At 48.3% G+C, this 20,605-nt stretch overlaps 1 protein-coding gene across 7 annotated transcripts in view; it reads left to right on the top strand.

The window, feature by feature from the left end:
- LOC140398211 (calpain-3-like) overlaps positions 1-20,605 on the top strand; it is a 216,282-nt gene that overhangs the window by 119,343 nt on the left and 76,334 nt on the right. For 6 of the 7 annotated variants that reach the window (XM_072486655.1, XM_072486601.1, XM_072486618.1 and 3 more), the window contains 3 exons: positions 6,885-7,045; positions 7,660-7,829; positions 18,176-18,187. In XM_072486655.1, the coding sequence (XP_072342756.1) occupies positions 6,885-7,045; positions 7,660-7,829; positions 18,176-18,187 (343 nt within the window). Of the gene's footprint in view, positions 1-6,884; positions 7,046-7,659; positions 7,830-18,175; positions 18,238-20,605 lie in introns of those variants that run through there. The other variant, XM_072486645.1, reaches the window with a different exon arrangement.

The following is a 20,605-nucleotide window of genomic DNA, read 5'->3' as shown; positions in this document are numbered from 1 at the left end:
ACAAGTCTTCTGGTCCTGATGAAATGCATCCCAGGGTACTAAAAGAGATGGCTAGGGAAATTGCAAATGCACTAGTGATAAATTACCAAAAATCACTAGACTCTGGGGCGGTCCCAACGGATTGAAAATTAGCAAATGTGAGGCCACTGTTTAAAAAAGGAGGTCGGCAGAAAACGGGTAAATATAGGCCAGTTAGCTTAACTTCGGTAGTATGGAAGATGCTGGAATCTATCATCAAGGAAGAAATAGCGAGGCATCTGGATGGAAATTGTCCCATTGGGCAGATGCAGCATGGGTTCATAAAGGGCAAGTCGTGCCTAACTAATTTAGTGGAATTGTTTGAGGACATTACCAGTGCGGTAGATAACGGGGAGCCAATGGATGTGGTATATCTGGATTTACAGAAAGCCTTTGACAAGGTGCCACACAAAAGATTGCTGCATAAGATAAAGATGCATGGCATTAAGTGTAAAGTAGCAGCATGGATAGAGGATTGGTTAATTAATAGAAAGCAAAGACTGGGGATGAATGGGTGTTTCTCTGGTTGGCAATCAGTAGCTAGTGGCGTCCCTCAGGGTTCAGTGTTGGGCCCATAATTGTTCACAATTTACATAGATGATTTGGAGTTGGGGACCAAGTGCAATGTGTCCAAGTTTGCGACGAAACTAAGATGAGTGGTAAAGCAAAAAGTGCAGAGGATACCAGAAGTATGCAGAGGGATTTGGATAGGCTAAGTGAATGGGCTAGGGTCTAGCAGATGGAATACAATGTTGACAAATGTGAGGTTATCCATTTTGGTAGGAATAATAGCAAAAGGGATTATTATTTAAATGATAAAATATTAAAACATGCTGCTGTGCAGACCTGGGTGTGCCAGTGCATGAGTCGCATAAAGTTGGTTTACAGGTGCAACAGGTGATTAAGAAGGCAAATGGAGTTTTGTCCTTCATTTCTAGAGGGATGGAGTTTAAGACTAGGGAGGTTATGCTGCAATTGTATAAGGTGTTAGCGAGGCCACACCTGGAGTATTGTGTTCAGTTTTGGTCTCCTTACCTGAGAAAGGACGTACTGGTGCTGGAGGGTGTGCAGAGGAGATTCACTAGGTTAATCCCAGAGCTGAAGGGGTTGGATTATGAGGAGAGGTTGAGTAGACTGGGACTGTACTCATTGGAATTTAGAAGGATGCGGGTGGATCTTATAGAAACGTATAAAATTATGAAGGGAATAGATAGGATAGATGCGGGCAGGTTGTTTCCACTGGCGGGTGAAAGCAGAACAAGGGGGCATAACCTCAAAATAAGGGGAAGTAGATTTAGGACTGAGCTTAGGAGGAACTTCTTCACCCAAAGGGTTGTGAATCTATGGAATTCCTTGCCCAGTGAAGCAGTTGAGGCTCCTTCATTGAATGTTTTTAAGATAAAGATGGATAGTTTTTTGAAGAATAAAGGGATTAAGGGTTATGGTGTTCGGGCCGGAAAGTGGAGCTGAGTCCAAAAAAGATCAGCCATGATCTCATTGAATGGCGGAGCAGGCTCGAGGGGCCAGATGGCCTACTCCTGCTCCTTGTTCTTATGTTCTTATGTTACAGCAAGGCATAGCAGTTGTGAAAGAAAAATTAAGGAGTGTTGAGGGTGCAGCAATTGCATGATTGTTGAGACACTGTATTGGATGCATACTTACATAGTTATTTTGTTCACTTGGCTATAGCGTGCATTATATGCATTTATTGGGATGTCTTTCTTCAGAATGCATATTGCATTGTTGCATTGTCATGTTTCATTTTGGCAGTCGTTGCTGAATGTTCTTCCCAGGGAGCTCGAATGGCCACGTGTGTGTGGAGTCAATATCACCCTTTACCTGTGGGAACCACATGATGGCCCTGAAGACAATTGCTCTTGCAGTCTGACTATCAGCATCTGCCGTGCAACGCATGAATTCATTGGCACTTCTGAATTGGTCAAGTCCTGTGTGCACCTAGGTGTTTTAGCCTGCTCATATCCCCTATGGAGCTCTTAAATGAGCCTCTGGCATAGAACTTTAGGGCCGCAGCTACCTTAAAGGTGATTGACATGGGGTTCCCTCCAAAGCCACGTGGCTGCGGGTCTTGTTGTAGTCGTACACACAGGTTGGTAACCACCTCCCGAGAATGCTTTCGCGATCTCTAACATTGCCTCTTAGATATTTGTAGGTGGTTGGTATACATTCTGAGCTTGCGCTGAGGCACCACTGCTCTTTGGCGATGAGAACGATCCTGATTTGGTTCCTCCTGACCCCCCCTTCCCCTCAACTGGTGTCAGCTAATGGCCTTATGGCCTATGTTACTCTGTGACCAAGTCCCTCCTCTGGTGAATCTTCTCCACCGCCTAAGGTTTTAAAAAGATTGAGACCCATTGCAAATCCACAAAATAGAACTGTGTGATGAAGGCAGGCAAAGCAATGAACACCTCTGTTGACATAGCTTTAATTCTTAGAGTAGCTGCAGTTGACCAATGGGAATGGATGACCTTCCCATGAACTCATTGTATCCCACAGTGGATTCCCCCCACCACAACCCAATCTCCGGTGAGGTAAAAGTTTCCCAGCAGAACCTGATCTCCAGTTATCTACTAAATTCTTAGCAGCCATGTCAATGGACACTAATACTGTGGCTCTGCAGCTTGCCTCCATCCACCTGCACCATCCCTTTGCCACCATTGACCTTACTTCCATCTTTCTTGACCCTTCAAACATTATTCTGCTCATTCTCCCAATCGTCCTAGGGCATCCAACCATCACATTTGACTCAGAACCATTGATCCTCAACCTACCAGCCCTCACCCTTGACCCTTCCACCATAACCCTTGACCTTCCTGGCATCAACCTGGAGCCTCCATCCATCACCCTTTATTTGCCTTCTCTTTCCTCAACCCTCCCTCAGAGAACATCGACCCGTTTCCCCTACAGCTGGTTCTGCTCTTCTTTAAACTCAACGGCCCATCCCTGACTTTTGACCAGTCATATGTGCTGCTGCTTTCTGATTTGGTCACAAAGGATGAGACCACTGCAACAACGGACCCCACCCATAAACTGGAGCCTGGCGCCTCCAATCCTGGCCTGAAATGTGCCCATGCCTCGCTGTGCTATCACTTGAGGACTGGGTCATCAGCGCCATCCTCTTTCCAGCCCAACCGCTGAGCCATTTGAGTTCCCAAGCACCACACACTCTACCCGCTGACCCCCACCCCTCATCTCCAAGACCAGACCACTCATCTTCCTCTGTGCTGCTGGGTCAGACAAAGATAAAACTTCACCAAACCTTACCTGGCGCACATCACCTTTATGCTATTGGGAAACTGGAGGCACAAATTTCCCATGCACCACTGACTTAATTCTGAAGGAAGTAATTAATTTGGCGTGCTTCCCTTTGAGTTCATGTTATGCAAATTAATGGCTGATCGGCTCTCTCCACTGGCTAGCAGGTTGGCCCTTCCACCATTGACATACCACCCACTTTATCTCACAGACTCAACCTGATGTTGCAAAACCAAGATTTCTGGTCTTGCGTAATTAAAAACCCCTGCCCACTGCGTTACCTGCTCTTACAGGCACCATTAATGACACCAGGGTTTTCAGCAATGTTACGGCAGCAAAGTGGGGAGAAAATTATTGGCTTCTGACTCTTGTCCGGTTACCTAGAAATCTGCATTTAAAGCTCTTGTGGATTATGTTGATTCTCATTGTGTTGGCTTATTGCACTGACACCTGAATTCTCAGCTGAATTCCCCTCCAGTGTTGGTGTCCTAGTGAACCACAACTTTGACCCACCCCTTGGACACCACTGTGACCCACTGGGTTAAATTGTTCACTCATAAAGAGCAAAAGAATAACGAGGGAGAGAGTAGGGCCTCTTAAGGATTTACAAGGTCATCTATCTGCGGATCCACAAGAGATGAGTGAGATCCTAAATGAATATTTGTCATCGGTATTTTCTGTTTGGAAAGGCATGGATGTTAGGGAACTTGGGGAAATAAATAGTGATGTCTTGAGAAGTGTACATATTATAGAGAAGGAGGTACTGGAAGTCTTAAAGCTCATCCACGTAGATAAATCCCCGGGACCTGATGAAATGTATCACAGGACGTTGTGGGAGGCTAAGGAGGAAATTACAGGTCCACCAGCAGAGATATTTGAATCGTCGACAGCCACAGGTGACATGCCTGAAGATTGGAGGGTAGCAAATGTTGTGCCTTTGTTTAAGAAGGGTAGCGGGGAAAGCCTGGGAACTACAGACCAGTGAGGCTAACGTCTGTGGTGGGTAAGTTGTTCGAGGGTATTCTGAGAGACAGGATCTACAGACATTTAGAGAGGCAAGGATAGTTTATGGACAGTCAGCCTGGCTTTGTGAGTGGAAGATCATTCTCAAGAATTTAATTACCTTTTTGAAGGGGTAACCAAGAAGGTAGATGAGGGCAGTGCAGTCAACGTTGTCTACATGGACTTTAGTAAGACCTTTGACAAGGTACCGCAGGGTAGGTTTTTGCATAAGGTTAAATCTCACAGGATCCAGGGTGAGGTAGCCAATTGGATACAAAATTGGCTTGGCGACAGAAGACAAAGGATGGTTGTAGAGGGTTGTTTTTCAAACTAGAGGCCTGTGACCAGTGGTGTGCCTCAGGGATCAGTGCTGGGTCCACTGTTATTTGTTATTTATATTAATGATTTGGATGAGAATTTAGGAGGCATGGTCAGTCAGTTTGCAAATTACACCAAGATTGGTGGCATAATAGGCAGTGAAGAAGATTATCTAGGATTGCAACAAGATCTTGATCAATTGGGCGAGAGGGCCGATGAATGGCAGCTGGAGTTTAATTTAGATAAATGTGAGGTGATGCATTTTGGTAGATTGAATCAGGGCAGGACCTACTCAGTTAAAGGTAGGGTGTTAGGGAGAGTTATAGAACAAAGACATCCAAGATTACAGGTTCATAGCTCCTTGAAAGTGGAGTCACAGGTGGACAGGATGGTGAAGAAGGCATTCAGCATGCTTAGTTTCATTGGTCCAAACATTGAATACAGGAGTTGGGACGTCTTGCTGAAGTTGTGCAAGACATTAGTAAGGCCACACTTGGAATACTGTCACCCTATTATAGAAAGGATATTATTAAACTGGAAAGAGTGTTGAAAAGATTTACTAGGATGCTATCGGGACTTGATGGTTTGAGTTCTAAGGAGAAGTTGGATAGACTGGGACTTTTTTCTCTGGAGCGTAGGAGGCTTAGGAGTGATCTTATAGAGATCTATAAAATAATGAGGGGCATAGATAAGGTAGATAGTCAACATTTTCCCAAAGGCAGTGGAGTCTAAAACTAGAGGGCCTAGGTTTAAGGTGAGGGGGAGAAATACAAAAGGGTCCAGAGGGGCAATTCTTTCACACAGAGGACAGTGAGTGTCTGCAACGAGCTGCCAGAGTCAGTAGTAGAGGCGGGTACAATTTTGTCTTTTAAAAAGCATTTAGACAGTTACATGGGAAAGCTGGGTATAGAGGTATGTGGGCCAAATGCAGGCAATTGGGACTAGCTTAGTGGTGAAAACTGGGTGGCATGGACAAGTTGGGCCAAAGGGCCTGTTTCCATGCTGTAAATTTCTATGACTCTATGATTCATGCATGGTAAATTGCTGGCAGCACACCTACTGGCAAGGTGAAAAACGTTATTGCCAAGCAATAAAGTGCTGCCAATGCTAGAGGGGGCATTTAAGAGAGCAGAAAGCCCTAAAAAGTCAGGGAATCAGCAGCCTCCCTTGCCTCGGTAGATTGATGGCAGTTCACATTGTGGCAGAAGAAGGTCACTCCAGGATTCTTTCCCTTGACTGCGGGATCTCACGGCTGTTACTTCTGCTTCCAGGAACCTCCCACCACAGTTTTGTTGATAGCACTGAGAAACAGAAGCAACATTGATCTGGACAGACTGGTGGGGATTTATATCCAGGAGAATCCTATCATTTGCATTTGACAGGTGAAAAGAGGTGGTTAGCGGAGTAGGGCCAGTGGATGAGGCAACGGTGGACCTCACTGTCTGATTTGTTTTCTCTAATTTCTATTGCTGTATCACCTAATTTTGGGTAGAAGAGTGGAGGAAAATCCAGCCCCTAGTGTTAAATTTCATGACCTGAATCATTCCCCAGTACTGATCAATACAAAATATTAAGCTTCAGTCAAACTGTTATCGTTAAATGCTTTGAAAAATCAGGAATCATGAGATATAAATGATTCCCAAGGAAGACATTCTCCGTTTTTGGGACTCTGCCCCCATGCCGTTGTGAAAACTGTGGCCTTTTACCCCAGATAAACTGGCATCAATAGGCGACAAATTCACCGTCTTGCAGAGGGCTAGCAGGGAGCTCGCAGTTCCAGCTGCCGCTATGGGCCCCGTACTTCCAGGTCAGAGGTCGTGCATGCACATGGCGGCGGCCTCCAGTGGCAGCGCCGTGCTCCATGGCGGATTCAGATCGCGGACCTGGACCGTGGAAATAGTGCCTCCGATCGGCTGCTCGCCCACACAAAAAAAAAACATTCCCGAATGATGCTCTCTGATCAGCCCGGGCATCACAGACGGTGGGACCATATTAGAAATACGCCGTCGGGACTTTGGCCAGTCGGGGGCGGAGAATAGTAGGGTGAGCCTCAAGCAATGGCCTCAGGTGGTGGATACTCGGCGTGGCATACTCCCTGAGCTTTTCGGGGGGTGGAGAATCCCGGTACCGGCGCCGGGCCCAATTTCATGCGTGAAACTGGATTCTCCGCCCCATCACCGAATGTGATTGCAGCGTCGGGGTGCGGAGAATCCAGCCCATGATGTTCAGACTTTGGACCATATGTGATCCTTATTTCAAATTGTTGTATGTAGGATGTCTTTTGATGATTTCAAGAGGAATTTCACAAAGCTGGAGATTTGTAACCTGACACCAGATGCACTGGGTGATGATAAGCTCCATAAGTGGACTGTGTCTATCAATGAAGGACGCTGGGTAAAAGGCTGTTCAGCTGGGGGCTGCCGCAACTATCCAGGTATGTCCTAATCTTTTCTGTTACTAATAGTTGCTTTTTTCCTTCCATCTTTCTCTATCACTTCTCTGTTCTTTTTATTCTCACTTCCTCTGTCTTCTTTCTCTTTCTGCTTTCTCTCTCTATTTTCATTTATTCTTGGGATAAGGTGCGATATTGTCAAGACTGCATGTTTGCCATGCATGGTTGCCATGAGAAGCTGCTGCCGCAATCATGTTTAGTAGGGACTCTTCTTATCACTGAACTTCATGGCAATTGTATACAACTGAGTGTTTCCTCATCTACCTCAGAGGCCATTTAAAAGCAGTGGGAGGCTGGAGTCACTTGTAGGCCCCATTTGAATGGTTGTGGTATTCTCCACTCGTGCAAAATTTTTATTTTTTTTATGAAATCTTAAGTTTTCATGGTTATTTTTCTGGTGCTAGCCCACAAATTACCAGGTTTATTGCTTCTCAATTTGTCTTCTTTCTCCTTCGTTCTTTGGATTTGTGTTCCTTTTCCTACCCTTGATTTTTTTTATCCCTTTTTCATTCCGTTTCTTTGGCTCTGTCTTACTCTCGCCTTTCTCTCGCTCTAATCAAAGACCAATCCCTTTCCCCCTTATTCTTTCATTTAAGACACGTTCTGGACAAACCCTCAGTACCGATTGAAGCTCTGTGAGGAGGATGATGATCCTGATGTTTCTGAGGTGCTCTGCACATTTGTCGTCGCTCTGATGCAAAAGAATCGTCGGAAGGAGCGCAGGGTGGGCATCACATTCCATACCATTGGATTTGCTATTTATGAGGTAAATTCTGAAGATGAAATTTTGGAAACTTGCACAATATTTGAAGATTCATCTACAAAGCATGATTAGCGTTATGCCAGCACACCAACCTGATCATAACTTGGCATTAGTTTAAGCAGAAAGAGCAAGGCAATGCCTAATTTGATTTTTAAAAATGCTCACATGAGTATAGTAGGGAATAACTTTGATTGATATCTCACCTTTCACGACCATAAGAAGCCCAAAAATCCTTCAGAGACAATAAAATACTTTTGAGCTGCAATCCTGTATTAATATTAAAAACAGAGTTTTGCCAGGCAGCAAAGTCCCACAAACAACAACAAAATAAAGGTGATAGAGTATATGGGTAGGGAAGTGGTGGCACGATGGCACAGTGATTAGCACTGCTGCCTCACAGCGCTAGGGACCTGGGCTCGATTCCGACCTTGGTCTGTGTGGAGTTTGCACATTCTTCCCGTATCTGTGTGGGTTTTCTGCAGGTGCTCCAGTTTTTTCCCACAGTCCAAAGATGTGCAGGTTAGCTGGATTGCATATGCTAAATTGTCCCTAGATGGGGTTACGGGGATAGGGTGGGGGATTGGGCCTAGGAGGGGTGCTCTTTCAGAGGGTCGGTGCTTACTCGATGAGCCAAATGGCCTTCTTCAGCACTGTAGGGATTCTAAGTCTTGCTACAACTGTACAGCACATTGATGAGATCACACTAGAGTACTGTGTACAGTTTCGGTCTCCTTAAGAGAGAAATATTCGCAGTGGAAGCAGTTTAGAGAAGGTTCATTGAGTTGATTCTTGGGATGAGAGGGTTGCTATGTGGGGAATCGTTGAGCAGTTTGTGCCTATACTCGTGGAGTTTAGAAGAATGAGAGGTGATCTTATTGAAACATATAAGATTCTGAAGGGGCTTGGCAGGGGAGATGCTGAGAGGATGCTGCCCTTCATGGGAGAATCTAGAAATAGATTCTCCCCTTTAAGATGGAGTTGAGGAATTTCTTCTCTCAGAGGGTGGTTATTGGAATTCAGATCTACAGAGATCACTGGAGGCTGGGTCAATGAATATATTCAAGAAAGAGCTAGATAGATGTTTGAATGACAAGTGAGTCAATGGTGATGGAGGGTAGGCAGGAAACTAGATGATCGGATCAGCCATGATCTTGTTGAATGGCAGAGCAGTCTTGATGGGTCGAATGACGTACTCCTGCTCCTACTATTTCTTCTGATCTTATAAGTAACCTGATAAACTGCTTTAGTGATTTTTAGTTTGGGGATTAATGTTGATCAGGGAGATCTCAAGGAATGGTTGGGATACTGGAGAGGGTAAAGGGAACCCTGGTTTAACGTTTCATCTGAAAAATGCACCTCTGACACTGCAATGCTTCTTAGTACTGCATTGAGTTGTCAGCCAAGATCATATGCTCAAGTTACTGAACCAATAACCTTCTGATGCAGAGGTGATTGCTACTAAGGAAGCCAAGGTTGGCATCCAGTAAGAGGTGGTTGGCTTAAGGAAGGGACAATGCAGATCAAAGTCTTAATTACATATAGTCTATGCCATATGTTAAAGAGTGTCAGATGTGTGTAGTACCAGCAGTCTCTATGTATTTTTCTATAGCAGTAGCAGAAAGACTGTGTGTGGTAGTTTTTAGATCAACAAGCAGGGATCTGTAGCCACAAAGCTACATGCCCTGCCAGAGTGGCCACAGTGAGTAGGAGAGCCTAACCTCAAATCCATTCTGTCAATGACAGGGAGCAACTTCCAGCAATGGGTGGGTCGCAACTCACCTGACAATATTTTTTTAAAAATCTTTTTATTCTCCACATTTTCAACATTTCCATCAAATAAACAGCAAAAGAAACACAAACAAAACCAACGACCATAACCCCCCAGAAACAACAGCCCCTCAGTATACAGACCAAAACATCCATTTGTGCATACCATGTAAAAGTTAACAATCAAACAATTAACAGTGCAACAGTACAACAATAAACCCAACCCTCACCAATGTTCAATGGCAACCAATTCTCGAAAGTGCATAATGAACAGTTCCCATGAATTGTAGAACCCCTCTTTCTCCCCCTCAGCTCAAATTTCGCCTTCTCAAAGTCAGAAATTCAAGTAGGCACCCCGGCAAGCCGAGGTACAGGGTGGAGAAGCTGACCTCCACTCCAACAGGACCCGCCTCTGGGCAATCAGTGAGGCAAAGGCTAAAACATCTTCCCTCGTACCAACCTGCAGCTCGGGCTGGTCCAACTCCCCGAAAATGGCTTCTAGGTGACCTGGCTCCAAGTTCACATGCAGTACTCTTGAGATGATACCGAAAACCTCCCTCCAATACCTCTCCAGCTTCAGACAGGACCAAAACCTGTGTCCATGATGTGTGGGGGGCCTACCACAATGCTCACACATGTCGTCCACTCCCTCAAAGAGTCGGCTCACCCTTGCCATCGTGAGGTGCGCCTTATACACAACCTTCAGCTGTATCAGCACCCACCTCGCTCATGAGGTTGAGGCATTCACCCTTCGGAGCACCTCACACCACAGACCTTCTTCCATAACCTTCCCCAACTTTTCTCTCTACTTGGCTTTAATCCCCTCCACAGACACCCTGTCCTCCCCCTGCAGCCAATACCTCTTCCAATAATGAGGGTGTCAGACCTATCGGGAAGCTAGGGACCTCCTTCCGAGCAAGGTAGCACAGTGGTTAGCACTGTTGCTTCTCAGCGCCAGGGTCCCAGGTTCGATTCCCGCTTGGGTCATTATCTGTGCAGAGTCTGCTTGTTCTCCCCGTGACTGCGTGGGTTTCCTCCGGGTGCTCCGGTTTCCTCCCACAAGTCCCGAAAGACGTGCTGTTAGGTAATTTGGACATTCTGAATTCTCCTTCAGTGTACCTGAACAGGCGCCGAAATGTGGCGACTAGGGTTTTTTGCAGTGTTAATGTAAGCCTACTTGTGACAATAAGGATTATTATTATTATAGCTGCAGGTACCTAAACCCTTCCCCTTGCCCCAATCCATATTTCTCCCCTAACTCTTTAAACCTCGCAAAACCCCCTCCCAGGAACAGATCTTTTAATACCCTGATCTCCCTTTCCTCCCATCTCCGAAACCTCCTTCCCGGCTCAAAACTGTGATTCTCCCTGATCGGCATCTCCCTTGGCCCAGCCCCCAGCTTAAAGTGCTGCCTCAACTGCCTCCAAATCTTCAGTTTTGCTACCACCACCAGACTCCCAAAGTACTTGCCCAGGGTCATCAGGAATGGCGTCATTGCCAGCGCCCTCAACCTTTGCAAATATCTTGGCATCTGCATTCAGAAGCGATATAGGCCTATACGACCCACGCTCTATTGGGTCCTTATCTTTCTTTAACAGCAGGGAGATCGAGGCCTGCCCCAATGCTTGTGATAACACCCCCTTCCCTATCGCCTCCTCGAACATCCCCAACATCAACGGCGCAAATTTGTCTATACATTTCTTGTAATACTCAACTGGAAACCGATCTGGCCCTGCCACCTTCCCCGATTGCATCCTCCCAATAACCTCCTTCACCTCCCGTTCCCCCACCGACCTCTCCAGTTTAGCCCTATCTTCCTCCTCCAGCCTCGGATACTCCGATCTGTGATCCTCACCCCGTGATCCTCCCCCGGTGGCTCTGATCGAGACAATTTTTCCTAAAACTCCTCAAACATCTTATTAATCTAGTCCGGAGGCACCACCAATACCCCGTTCCTACCCCGCACCTGGACTATTTCCCTCACCACCACCTCCTTCCGAAGTTGGCCTACCAGTCTTCTCCCCATATTCGTAAATCGCTCCCCTTGCCCGCCTCAGTTGGCGTACCGCCTTTCCCGTGGATAACCGGTCGAAACTAGCCTGAAGCTCCCCTTTCTGTCCAAAAGGGCCGGATCTGCATCCCTGCGTACCTCCTGTCCTCATCTCCTCTTTCAGCCTTTGACACTCCTCCCTCTCCTCTTTATCCACCTTGGCCTTAAATGATATCGCCTCCCCATTCACTACTGCCTTCAGGGCCTCCCATACCATGCCTGCGATACTTCCCCTGTACAGTTAAAACCCTTGTACTCCTCAATCACTTTCCCGATCTTCTCACAGAAACTTCAGTCCCCCAGCAACCCCGCATCCATTCTCCACCCCAGCCTCTGCGCTACCCACTTCTCCACAACCATGTCCACCCAATGCGGCGCATGATCCGAGATCGCTATCGCCGAATGCTCTGATCCCCTAATCCCAGTCAGCAGCACCTTCTCAACTATGAAAAAATCTATCCTAGAATAAACCTTGTGAACTGAGGAGAAAAATGAATACTCCCGCTCCCTCGGGAGGCAAGAATCTCCACAATCCACCCCTTCCATTTCCTTCATAAGCCCAGTCAGTGCCTTGCCAACCCCCCCCCTCCCCACCTCCCCCGGCGATCGGGCAAGCGAGCGCGGCTGCGACCTGTCCATCCGTGGCTCTTGTCCCAGATTCCAGTTCCCTCCCACTATTACCTCGTGCAAATCCAAGTCCAGAAGGGCCCCAAGCACCTTCCTCACAAATCCTGGATCATCCCAGTTAGGGCCATACACACTTGCCAACGCCACCAACCTCCCCTCCAACGCCTCTGTTACTATCACATATTTACCCCACTGATCCGCCACCACCTTCTCCATCTGGAACTTCACTCTGTTACTGACCAAAACCGCTACCTCCCGCACCCTGCAGTCAAACCCTGAGTAAAATACTTGGTTCACCCAGCACTTCTTGAGCCTCACCTGGGGCGAAATTCTCCCAAAACGGCGCGATGTCTGCCGACTGGCGCCCAAAACGGCGCCAATCAGACAGGCATCGCGCCGCCCCAAAGGTGCGGAATGCTCCGCATCTTTGGGGGCCGAGCCCCAACATTGAGGGGCTAGGCTGACGCCGGAGGAATTTCCGCCCCGCCAGCTGGCGGCAACGGCCTTTGTTGCCCCGCCAGCTGGCGCGGAAATGACATCCCCGGGCGGCACATGCGCGGGAGCATCAGCGGCCGCTGACAGTTTCCCACGCATGTGCAGTGGAGGGAGTCTCTTCCGCCTCCGCCATGGTGGAGACCGTGGCGGAGGCGGAAGGGAGAGTGCCCCCACGGCACAGGCCCGCCCGCGGATCGGTGGGCCCTGATCGTGGGCCAGGCCACCGTGGGGACACCCCCCGGGGCCAGATCGCCCCGCGCTCCCCCCCAGGACCCCGGAGCCCGCCCACGCCACCTTGTCCCGCCGTTCAAAAGGTGGTTTAATCCACGCCGGCGGGACAGGCAATTTATCGGCGGGACTTTGGCCCATCTGGGCCGGAGAATCCAGCAGGGGGGCCCGCCAACCAGCGCGGCCCGATTCCCGCCCCCGCCGAATATCCGGTACCGGAGACTTCGGCAACCGGCGGGGGCGGGATTCACGGCAGCCCCCGGCGATTCTCCAACCCGGCGGGGGGTCGGAGAATGAACCCCCTGGTCTTTCACCTGACAATATTTAAAGAATCACTGCAGCTCTTGGTGTGTACAGGAGAGAGCGCTTGTCATTGCTCAGTGGTTTCTAAATGGTTGCAAAATACCACAGAATCTTCACTATCCATTTTCTCTCCAATGTTTTTGAATGTGTTGCAGATACCTAAATGCATATCCGTCGTTCCATCATTTCCATGTTTGAATGCTTCCAAGCATGTTTCTGCCCCACCAGTGTTAAAACAGCCCTTATCAAAGTAACAAATGGCATCCTGTTTGATGTTGGTCATCCAGTTCGAACTTTCTGCAGCCTTTAACCCAGTTGACTATATCTCCTCTGCCAACACCTCATTGTCCAATTGGGTAATACTGTATTTGCATAGGAATTCTTATCTATCCAGTCACAGCCAGAGAATCACCTGCAGTGAATTCTATTCCTGCTCCCACACTGTTAACTGTAGAGTTCCATTAAGGATCTTCCCTTGATTTCTTTCCAGTTCTCATCTGTGGGCTACCTCTTGAGCAACGTCAGTACTTGATGACCTGAAACTTTCTCCAATTAATTATTTGGGAGACTGCAGTAATTGGGTGGAAGTTCCCATTTTGGAGACTAAGACCAGTTGTGGGCCAGTCAATGGGTGGTGAGGGTAGGTAAACATGTTTGATCTTTTGCCTTTGAGCTTATTAATTATGCATCCATGAGGTGCTTGGTGAATTTCATGCTGGTTGGGCAGGAAGTCATCCACCCTGCCATTACCTCATGGGGTCGAAGGTCCTGGCACCATGTTTAAACAACACCGGGACAGACATTCACTCAATGCAAGCCAGGAACGCGAGATTACTCCTCCAGAGTCCTTGCAGCTGCAGCTCATACCGAAGAAGCATGATGTGAGCAACCACATCCCAGGACATATGAAGGTGCCTCTGGCATTGCCTCTCACTCATCTCTGGGTAAGAGTACCACCAGCGATGCATCCGTGTTTGCCAGCCACTTGACCTTACTGCCCTGCTGCCTCTTGTTGCTCTTGGTGACCCTGTGCCAACCTGTGACGGACCCTCCTTTTCCTCATCTGGATGAGAGCCATTATCAAGGCAGAGTTGCCGGCAGCCTGTATGATCGACTCCTCAGTGGATGTGTGAATGAATTGAAGTGAGCATGTTCTTTACAGGTTTCCCTCTATTTCAAAGTCAGCAGGCAAGAGCAAAGCCCTTTACCGAGCCTCCATTTAGACATAGCATCCCACCCCATCTCTTCCAGGTAAAGACCATCCTGGAGGACCTGAAGTTCATACATGCATGCAAATTAAGACATTGCTCTCTGACAAGAGTGATGAGAGCCATGTGCAAGAAGCCTCACATAGACATTTTTCTGTTTGTCTCCTCTACCTCCAAACGTTGTGGAGAAACCATTGTCTTGACAGCAGAGAAGGACTGACTGCATGATCGCTTGTCAGCCATGACAATTCACCCAGGAGGATGGAAGTTTGGAGTCGTGAGCTGTCTGCCCCCCACCAGCCATGCCCTTGGAGACATTGACCTCCCTCCCTTCATCCCTGCGTCTGGCTGATGCTGATGGCAAATGGCATAGAACGAACTGTTATAAAAAATTTTAAAGCTCCATATGTTGCTGGGCTCTCAGTGTTATGAGACCCATAAGTCAGCAACAAACCTGCTGCAATGCAAGTTTCACCATAGAGTGGAAGCTCAAGTTAGCATCTTGGATATACAGTTGCCTCATAATTATTACGTTGTCCATTTGGTTGGCCACTTGTTCTAATCTTGAACTGCACCCACCCGAAAAGACCCCATCCCACCTCGAAGGTTCTCACGGACTGACTAAACGCATGGGCCGGGATTCTCCGACCCCCCGCCGGTTCGGTGAATCCCGGGGGGGGGGGGGCGCGAGAATCGTGCCACACCGCCCCAACGCCGGCTCGCCGATTCTCCGCCGCCGATTCTCGGGCGCCTGCGGAATCGCTGCCGCACCGGTCGGGGGCAGTTGAAAGCGCCCCCCCCCCCCCCACCCCGGCAATTCGACGGGCCGAGTGGCCGCCGAGTTCGGCTGAGCCCCGCCGTGTGGGTCACGTATGGTCCCACACAGCAGGACCTGGAAGTTCTGTGTGCGGGGGCTGTCCTGGTGGGGGAGTGGGGGGATCCGAACCCGGGAGGGGCCTCCACGGTGGCCTGGCCCACAATCGGGGCCTACCGATCGGCGGGCAGGCTGTTTCCGTGGTGGCCTATGTTCCTCCGTGCCAGGGCCCTGTAGGGCTCCGCCATATTGCCTGGGGGACGGTGTGGAGACGGGGCCCTACGCGCATGCGTGGAATCATGCCGGCCGTGGAGCTCAATCCACCTTTAACCCACCCTGAAAGTTGGGGGAACAAAATTCCAACACTTTACCCCATCGTTGGGTAACAGATTTCTCCCACCAAATTAAGTGTCCTTGCCCTGCCACGATTTCCACTGCTGGCGGGAGCAGAAAATCTGGCCCATTGTCTTCAGCCCCACCAAGTCCCACTCGTCCATTGCGTCTACACTTGCAGATTATGCTGGCTTCCAGCTCACCAATACCTTGATTTCAAAATTCTCATTCCTATATTGAAATTGTTCCATGGTCTTGCACCTCTCTATCTCTCTAACCTTCATCATTTCTGACGTGGAGATGCCACCGTTGGACTGGGGTGAGCACAGTAAGAAGTCTTACAACACCAGGTTAAAGTCCAACAGGTTTGTTTCGAATCACTAGCTTTCGGAGTACACATGAGTACAGCCTCAACCGGGACCTTGGATTCATGTCGCATTACAGTCAATCCCTACCATCTGGCCTGGGCTTGCAAAATCCCACCAAATGTCCTGGCTTGAGAAAATTCACACCTCTTTAACCTGGGATTACCCCTCTCTCAAGTTGCTCCGTTTGGACCTGTAAAGACTTAATTACCTGCAAAGACTCGCATTCAAAGTATCGTATTGCATCTTTGACTTTGTCTATATATATATGTTTTTGGAACCTACCTCTTCATTCACCCGAGGAAGGAGCAGTGCTCCGAAAGCTAGTGATTCGAAACAAACCTGTTGGACTTTAACCTGGTGTTGTAAGACTTCTTACTGCCATCATTCCTGAATACCTTTATGCTACATATGGTCTTCAATTTGGTTTTTTTGCGCACTGCCATTTTTTATTGCCCCACCATAGCTGCTGCACATTCAGCTGCATCTTAAAGCTGTGGAATTCCCTCCCCAAACCCCTCCACTCCTTTACCTCTCTCTCCTCCTTTAAATTACTCCTTAAAACATACTTCTTTGACCAAATGTTTGGTCAGCAGTCCTAATATCTGTTATGTGGCCTGGTATCATATTTTTGTGTGCTCATACTGCTGCAAAGTGCCTCTGGAAGTTTTATTGGGTGGTATTTTCTGGCCCTTCATGCTGGCGGGATCTTACAGTCCTGCTGACCCCCGTTGTGGATTTAGTGGAGGCGAGGTGTGCATTCAAGAGGAAAGCCCATTGACAACAGCGGGACCAGTAGAGCCTGCTGCTGCTACAGGTGAGCCACCCTCCACCATGGCAGAACACACAGCGGTGGGAGGGGAAAATCCCACCCAGCGTGTTGAAAAAACTATAATTGTCAGGTGGTGTTGACCTTTGTTAAACAGAGGCAGGAAGACAGAGACTAGAGTTTGCAAAAAGGGAGTTGGTTTGTTAAAACTTTATAAAGAAACCTAAAAAAAACTGATCGGTTCAAAGGTCAATTGTAAACATGCTGTAGGGAACAAAGAACTGGTCTGTGGGATAGACTGAGGGCTGTGGTAAACTTCAACTGGCCCAAATTTATTTTGGATCAGACTAGGATAAACCTTCGCCAAAGGCAGACAAATCTAAGGTAATCTGGCGGAAAGGATCACACACCCATTCTCAAACCCACTTTAATTCCTTTACATTTATATCATTGCTGAGTTCATCAGGAAGATAGAAAGATTTGCACCTTTAATGACCTCAGGGTGTCCCAAAGTGCTATATAGCCAATTAAGTGCCTTTGAAGTGAATTCACAATTGTAATGAAAGAAACATTGAGCCAGTTTTGCAAGGTTAGTTCCCACAGCGATATGATAACTGTGCTGTTCTCTGTTTTGCTTTACCTGGATGGCTTGGATGCATAGTGTTGAACAAAGAACAACAAGCTTTGTTAACAAACAAAACTATAAATTTATTTACACTACTAAGATTCATTCACATTCCTAAAGCAGAAGGTTACTGAATTAAACTATGCTATCTCTAACTGCAGAACTCTCAAATACACAACTGCTCTTTCTCTCTCATGCCTCACCTCTTCTCTAATCTTCTTCTGTCCTTCTGTCTCTTCTGCCCCACAAGGCTCAGCGTTATTCCTAATATACTCATAGGACTAGCTCCCTCTAGTGGCTCTCTGTATACACTTCATCAAGTCTTGCATTGCTTTCATGTATGATAATACCACAATCATGACCAGGTGAAATGTTTTTTGGTAAGCTGCCAGGGAGGGATAGTAAAGGCTGTTTGAGTAGAGATAGTGCAAGCTCTCCAGCAGGGTGGAAAGTTCAAGCTGTCCAGGTGCCCTGTAAATATGGTGCCCAATTCTGTGCCCTTATGAGGTAACAGCCAAAGACACAGGCTCCTCACAGATACATATTTAATAAACTGAACAGTTCAAAATCACATGTGGCTGGACGTCCCGTCCCCCACAGCAGAAATCACTTTCACTTCCACTCCAGCCATCAGACTCCAGGACAGTAGATTGTGGCCACAAAGTTAGATTTTATTTTTATTTATTGATAATTTACTATCAATGTGTCAAAGTGTTGATTTGTATGGAGTTGGCTCTTTTAACATGTTTTGTTTTCTTTGTAAAGGTACCCAAAGAGGTAAATAAGCAAGCAGAGGATGGCCATGGATTGGAGTAACATGTTGTAATGTAATGTTTGCTGTTACAAGTTTACATAGCATGTTTGTTGTAACATTAGTTGTGACATATTTGCGTTAACACATTTTCTGTGTCCTGTTTTCTGTGCTTTGTCTGCAGTGCCTAATTTGCTGTGCACCTTCCTATTCTGAAAGGACTGTGTTATGTCTTTTACCATTGCAATCTGATTGGGCTTCAGCTAAACAAATGTGCACTGGTTGGAGATTCCTGTCTTTCCTTCCCACCTTGGTTATTGTTTTGTGATTCATCCTTGGCTGCAACTGGAGAAATCCTGGTCTGCAATTTTACATGGTGCATCGCAAATCATTTCTCTCAATGCACCAACATTTTTATGAACTTTGCTTGTGCAGCTAAATATAAAATTATGGATGGATGGTTCCAGAAATAGAAGATAATGCCAGAGATTTGCAAACGGTTTTAGAATTCTCATAAAATTGTGCAGACATGAGTAAAATGAAATGAAATTCTGGTAAATGAACAATAACATATACTGAGCTGAGGTGTATCATAAAAAGGCAGTTGGCAGAAGTGGCAGAAGGAAACTCAGAAAAGGTCATGGAAATGACAGTCAACTCAACAGACAGTCTAGACCAGAGACAGAGTAACACTGAAACTATTTAACGGCCAGTATTGGCAAATTCTATACAAAAATATAAATATTGATATTTGATGTTGCATTTCAAAAGTTGTAAATATTTATTTGGTCAGTTTTAAGGAACCGTAGTAGCAGAGTTAAAAGGACTCTTCAAGAGGTATAAATGCTGGGCACAGAAATGCATGTTCAGTTAACTGATTTTTTGGGATTTCGTTGGACGTATACAATACGTTTTTAGGGGGGGATGAATTATACAGGAATGGGGTGGAGTGACGGGGATGTGTAGGAACCACCAGTATACATGGTGCTGAAGGCCACGGGACTTATTAATCCGGACAAGGGGCGTAATTCTCCGACCCCCCGCCGGTTCGGAGAATGGCCGTTGGCCACCGTAAATCCCGCCCCCGCCGAAGTCTCCGGTACCGGAGATTGGGCGGGGGCGGGAATCGGGCCGCGCCGGTTGGCGGGACCCCCCGTTCAATTCTCCGGCCTGGATGGGCCGAAGTCCCGCCCAGAAATTGCCTGTCCCGCTGGCGTAAATCAAACCTGGTATTTACCGGCGGGACCAGGCGGCGTGGGCGGGCTCCGGGGTCCTGGGGGGGGGGGTGCGGGGCGATCTGACCCCGGGGGGTGCCCCCACGGTGGCCTGGCCCGCGATCGGGGCCCACCGATCCGCGGGCGGGCCTGTGCCGTGGGGGCACTCTTTCCCTTCCGCCTCCGCTACGGCCTCCACCATGGCGGAGGAGGAAGAGACTCTCCCCACTGCGCATGCGTGGGAAACTTTCAGCGGCCGCTGACGCTCCCGCGCATGCGCCGCATTTCCGCGCCAGCTGGCGGGGAAACAAACGCCATTTCCGCCAGCTGGCGGGGCGGAAATCCCTCCGGCGTCGGCCTAGACCCTCCATGTTGGGGCTAGGCCGCCAAAGATGCGGAGCATTCCGCACCTTTGGGCCGGCGCGATGCCCGTCTGATTGACGCCGTCTTTGGCGCCAGTCGGCGGACATCGCGCCGTTGGGGGAGAATTTCACCCAAGATCTAGACAATGTGTTGAGGCAATCATCAAAACAAATAGCTTGCCAGTGTATGTTTGACCAGATCAGTGTAGGAGAAATATTGACAGGTTATGTTCAGGCTCTACAATGACTATTCAAATTAGAGTTGGAGTACTATGTTCAATTCTGGTTACGAAGCCATAACCATCTAACACATACTTTAGGATGGGAGAATTAGGAATGAGACCATTCCCAAGGGCGAAATTCTCCGTTATCGGCGCAATGTCCGCCGATCGGCGCAAAAAACGGCACAAATCCGACTTGCGTCACGCCGCAAAAATCGTCGCGAAGTCTCCGGCCCGAAATGGGCTAGCAGCGACGTGACGGGATCCGCGCTTGCTCACGTGGTTCACGCCGTGCAGCGTCATACACGCCGCACGGCGTGACGGCTCATAAGGACGCGCTGCTCCCCCCAACCCGACCGGAACACCCGACCGGATGGCCGGCCGCCGCTCAGCCCCGAGGTTCGAGTCACGCGATGTGGAGGCGCTCCTGGACGCAGTGGAGCAGAGGAGGGAGGCCCTGTATCCCGGGCACGGCCGCAGAGTTGCCCCACGCCACAGCCGGCGTCTGTAGAGGGAGGTGGCAGAGGCCGTCACCGCTGCGGCCCTGACACCACGGACAGGCACCCAGTGCCACAAGAAGGTGAACGACCTCGTCAGAGCAGGCAGGGTGAGCCTCCCCCCCCCCCCCTGCCCGATATCCATATCCC

This window comes from Scyliorhinus torazame, chromosome 2 (genome assembly GCF_047496885.1).
Source record: "Scyliorhinus torazame isolate Kashiwa2021f chromosome 2, sScyTor2.1, whole genome shotgun sequence".
NCBI classification, from domain to species: Eukaryota; Metazoa; Chordata; class Chondrichthyes; order Carcharhiniformes; family Scyliorhinidae; genus Scyliorhinus; species Scyliorhinus torazame.
The sequence above is the reverse complement of the archived record's forward strand: the minus strand, read 5'-3'. Positions and strand labels throughout refer to the sequence as shown.